The 4,172-nt window shown below is 39.2% G+C and overlaps 1 gene segment (V, D, J or C); it reads right to left on the reverse strand.

Moving 5' to 3' along the window:
* Nucleotides 1-1,550: 1,550 nt before the first annotated feature.
* On the reverse strand, nt 1,551-3,741 carry LOC128617766 (Ig kappa-b4 chain C region-like). The segment is given in 3 exon segments: nt 1,551-2,103; nt 2,811-2,895; nt 3,562-3,741. Coding segments are annotated over 3 exon segments (576 nt in total).
* Nucleotides 3,742-4,172: the final 431 nt, after the last annotated feature.

Here is a 4,172-nt window from a genome sequence, read left to right on the forward strand (position 1 = left end):
GGACAGGTTCCGTGTCGATTTTAAAATTATGATGTTGACATACAAGGCATTACATGGCTTGGCTCCTCATTACATATCTGCTTTAAAATTCCTTACACACTGACTGCGCTCCTCACAGTGTAATCTGTTAACTGTTCCACTAATGAACTTAAAATCTATGGGTGACAGGGCTTTTTCTGTTTATGCTGCTTCCCTTTGGAACGCTCTTCCACTGGAACTTAGTGAAGCTCAGACCTTTGGCATTTTTAAACCTCGACTTACGACACACTTTTTAAAACTTGCATTTGACTGTTGATGCCTACTTTTATTATTATTATTATTATTATTATTAACTTTTGTAATGTTTTTTTTTACTGTGTACAGCTTATTTTGTGTACCGCTTCCAATCCCGAGTACTCCGGTTTCCTCCCCCAGTCCAAAGACATGCATGGTAGGCTGATTGGCATGTCCAAAGTGTCTGTAGTGTATGAATGGGTGTGTGAATGTGCTCTGCAATGGATTGGTAAGCTGTCCTGGGTGTACCCCGCCTTGTGCTCCCTGGGATAGTCTCCAGGTTCCCTCTGACCCTGTGTGATAAGTGGTATAGATAATGGATGGACGGATGGATTAGCTACACTAGCATTTTTCTCAGTAGAGGGAGATTTCAGACTGGAGGATGAAATCTGAGTAAGGATCAGCTGTGACACTAAAGGCATTCAGCATAAAAAAAGGCATTCAGAATGTTACCTGCTCCCTGGTTTTGTTTTCCCTGGATCACATGAATCTATTTCAACAACAAAGATATTAGTGTTCCTCCTCACTTCTGTGTAATTTCTTGCTGTTTGAGGTACCATGTGCTTGATCAGTGTTCATGGTGTACTGATAGTGGCTGATTCACAGGTTCCTAACCCTGGTCTACCCATTGTCCACCCCAGTAACCCCAGTCCTGCACATTTCAGCGCTTCAGTGTGTTACTGCAGACAAAAGACTCAAATGTGCAGGACAGGGAACACTCCAGGACCAGGGATTGGAAGCTGTGGGCTAACTAATACATTCTAGGTACATACTGATGTTTAAAGTGTAACGTGTCTCTTGGTGTGGGGAAATTCACTATATAAGGAATACTTATGATTTTTTGTAACTGAATATTTATTTCACTTCAGTGTGAGTAACATACAGGGGAACAATCGTGATTAATACAGTAGGTGTAACAGCATTTCCAACACCATCACACCAGTCCCCAACTAGCAGATGGGTGAAAGTAACATGAAATTTCCCACAACCTCTTTTACACAAAAATGCTTTACAACGTTAATCCCACTCAACCACATCCTCAGTGTAGATGCTTTCTCTCCATTAGTTCAGGCTGAAGACAATTCAAAATACAGGACACTTAGAAAATTATACAGGTTATATAGTTATATTTTATATATATATGGTGTAAAACCAAGTGTTATTATTATTATTATTATTATTATTATTATTATTATTATTATGTATTTTTCATATACTGAGAGATGCATTGGTGAATAGTGTATGATGTGCATAATCAATAATGTGCAGCAAAAGTGTTTACTGATTCAAAAGGCTTTTATTAATAATTCAAAGCAGGACATTGCAGTGATACACACACTTAACACATATTTAGGTGATAAGAAGAAGAGCTGAGTTAAAGTGAGGAGTGTGTGAGCTCACATGTCAATAACTCAGATGAAATGATGAAAGTGGGACATTGGAGCAGTAAAGGCCACATGGAACACACAGTGAAGCAGTAGAAGGTGAGCTGAGTGATGTGTGTGTGAGCTCACAGCTCTCAGCACTGCTCTGTGTTCACTGTGCTCACCACAGGTGGTTGGTTGTCCTTGGAGGCCTCACAGGTCACCACCTTGTTCCTCCACTGCTCCGGGTGGAGGCTCAGCGTGCTGCTCCAGCTGTAGAGGCCGTCCGCCTGCAGAACTTCGGTGCTGCGGCTCTCCCCCGAGCTCCAGCTGCTCCCATCAACCTTCCAGCTCAGCCTCCAGTCCGAGGGGAAGCCCTTGTAGGCCACGCACACGAGTGTGACCTTCTCCTGCTGCAGCTCCACACTGGAGGGGGGCAACACCGTCACACTGGGCTGGGTGAGGCCTACACACACACACACACACACACACACACACACAGTTGAGAAAGGAATAGACAGCTGTCAGTCACTCAGGCTTCGTTTCAGCTCGTTGTGTGTGTTTCACTTCCCTTTATATCTTACAGAGCAGAACTGAGTTCAGTGGAGCATCACAAACGTTTCACATTCAATTCAAATACTTTTACATCTTAAATCTATAATGATTTATTTTACTGTGATCACTGGAAGTTCAAGTCCAACTGTACAGTATATTCAATAATCTGAAATATTATTTATAAACTGATTTTATAATATGAATAAACGGCATTTAAAATACAACTTATTTATTATTTAAGTAAATTCAATTCATGCTTCCACATTTAACTCTCTTTATGGACTCACAGTCTCTGAGATATTAAATATATTTAAATATAGTTAGTGTAATTCAACAAAAAAGTCAGTATTATACACAAACAACAAATTCTATTTTGTTTGTAGATTTAAATTAAAATGAGCTACTCGCACTAAAGTCAGATACATTTTCTGAAACTTCTAAAATAAGAAAAATGAGAAACAAAATGAACACAATTTAATTTAGTCATTAATCTGAACACACTCCATTTCAGTCATTAATCTGAACACACTCCATTTCAGTCATTAATCTGAACACACTTCATTTCAGTCATTAATCTGAACACACTCCATTTCAGTCATTAATAAACAGGTTACTTACGGCCCACAGACAGTTTAGTTCCTCCACCGAAAGTCCACCACAGTGATACAAACAGGTTTAGTGGCCGTACAAAAACCCTGCTGCTCTAAACTCACTGCTCTCTCCATCCATTTAAACCTCTTATTACAAAACAGCTACAAAACACCAACTTCTGTTCACATCAGCTGATTAATACACTAACTCTCTGACTGTTTTTATTACGTTTTTGTGTTTTTTCTCTTTTTAAACATCAAGATTGTCAGTCTAAACTGAGGATGCAGCTAGTGAGTAAATCACACAAATAAATTACACAAACTAAAAGCTGAAAATTCACAAAATGTAGATCTGCAAATGCACAGGTTTTACCCATAATGCCTCACTGAGTAAAACTGCTGATGTACTAATGATAAATTTTCAATATACGACTGAATGTGTGGAGCTAAAGTGAGAATAATTCTCCACTCCTTCTGTAGACTGATAGAAAGTTATGATATGATGTTTAAGTCCTACAATAATCTAATCATTCATTTACAGTCAAAATAATAGTGTGTATTTACTCACTGCCAACACTGATGCTGCTTCTTCCACCATAAATCCACTACAGTGAGAAACTTATTAACATTCAGTACAAACACCATCCAGTGAAAGTTTAAGCTTCTCTCTCTAATTCACTTATTTATGCATCTTAGACCTAAAAGTGTTTTCCAGAAAATCTCCATCTGACCCCAGAAGCTAAATTCACACAATAACTCTGTAGTAGTGTGAGATTTACAGTAAGATTGGGGGAATGTGGTAAAGGCGTCTCCATACTTAGAGGACACTTTGCATTGGCAGCACATGCTTCAGTGCTCTGGGAGTGTTTATAGCGCTGTGACTTTAACACTTCATGACTGAGAGCTGCTGCTACAGCAACTTCACCCACAGCTACCATGACTTTGATCCCCGTCTTCATCTGGACACTGATCCTCTGGACTCAAGGTCAGACACTGATTCATATTTTATCTCTACTATGATCTGTTTATACACATACAAAAATTCTTTCTAGTATATAATTTCACTTACTTATATTGTAAGTAGTATTTTATTTTTATTTTTATTTTTCAGAATGCAGAGGTCAAATCACAGTAACTCAGACTCCTGCAGTGAAATCTGCTCTTCCAGGAGAAACAGTCACCATCAACTGTCGAACCAGTCAGGCAGGGACTAATGATGACTGGTTACACTGGTATCAGCAGAAACCTGGAGAAGCTACTAAACTCCTGATTCAATATGCGAATAGGCTACAGTCAGGTTTTCCAGCTCGTTTCAAAGGCAGTGGATCTCGATCTGATTTCACTCTGACCATCACTGGAGTCCAGACTGAAGATGCAGGAGATTATTTCT

The sequence above is a fragment of the Ictalurus furcatus genome, chromosome 14 (genome assembly GCF_023375685.1).
Source record: "Ictalurus furcatus strain D&B chromosome 14, Billie_1.0, whole genome shotgun sequence".
Classification (NCBI taxonomy): domain Eukaryota; kingdom Metazoa; phylum Chordata; class Actinopteri; order Siluriformes; family Ictaluridae; genus Ictalurus; species Ictalurus furcatus.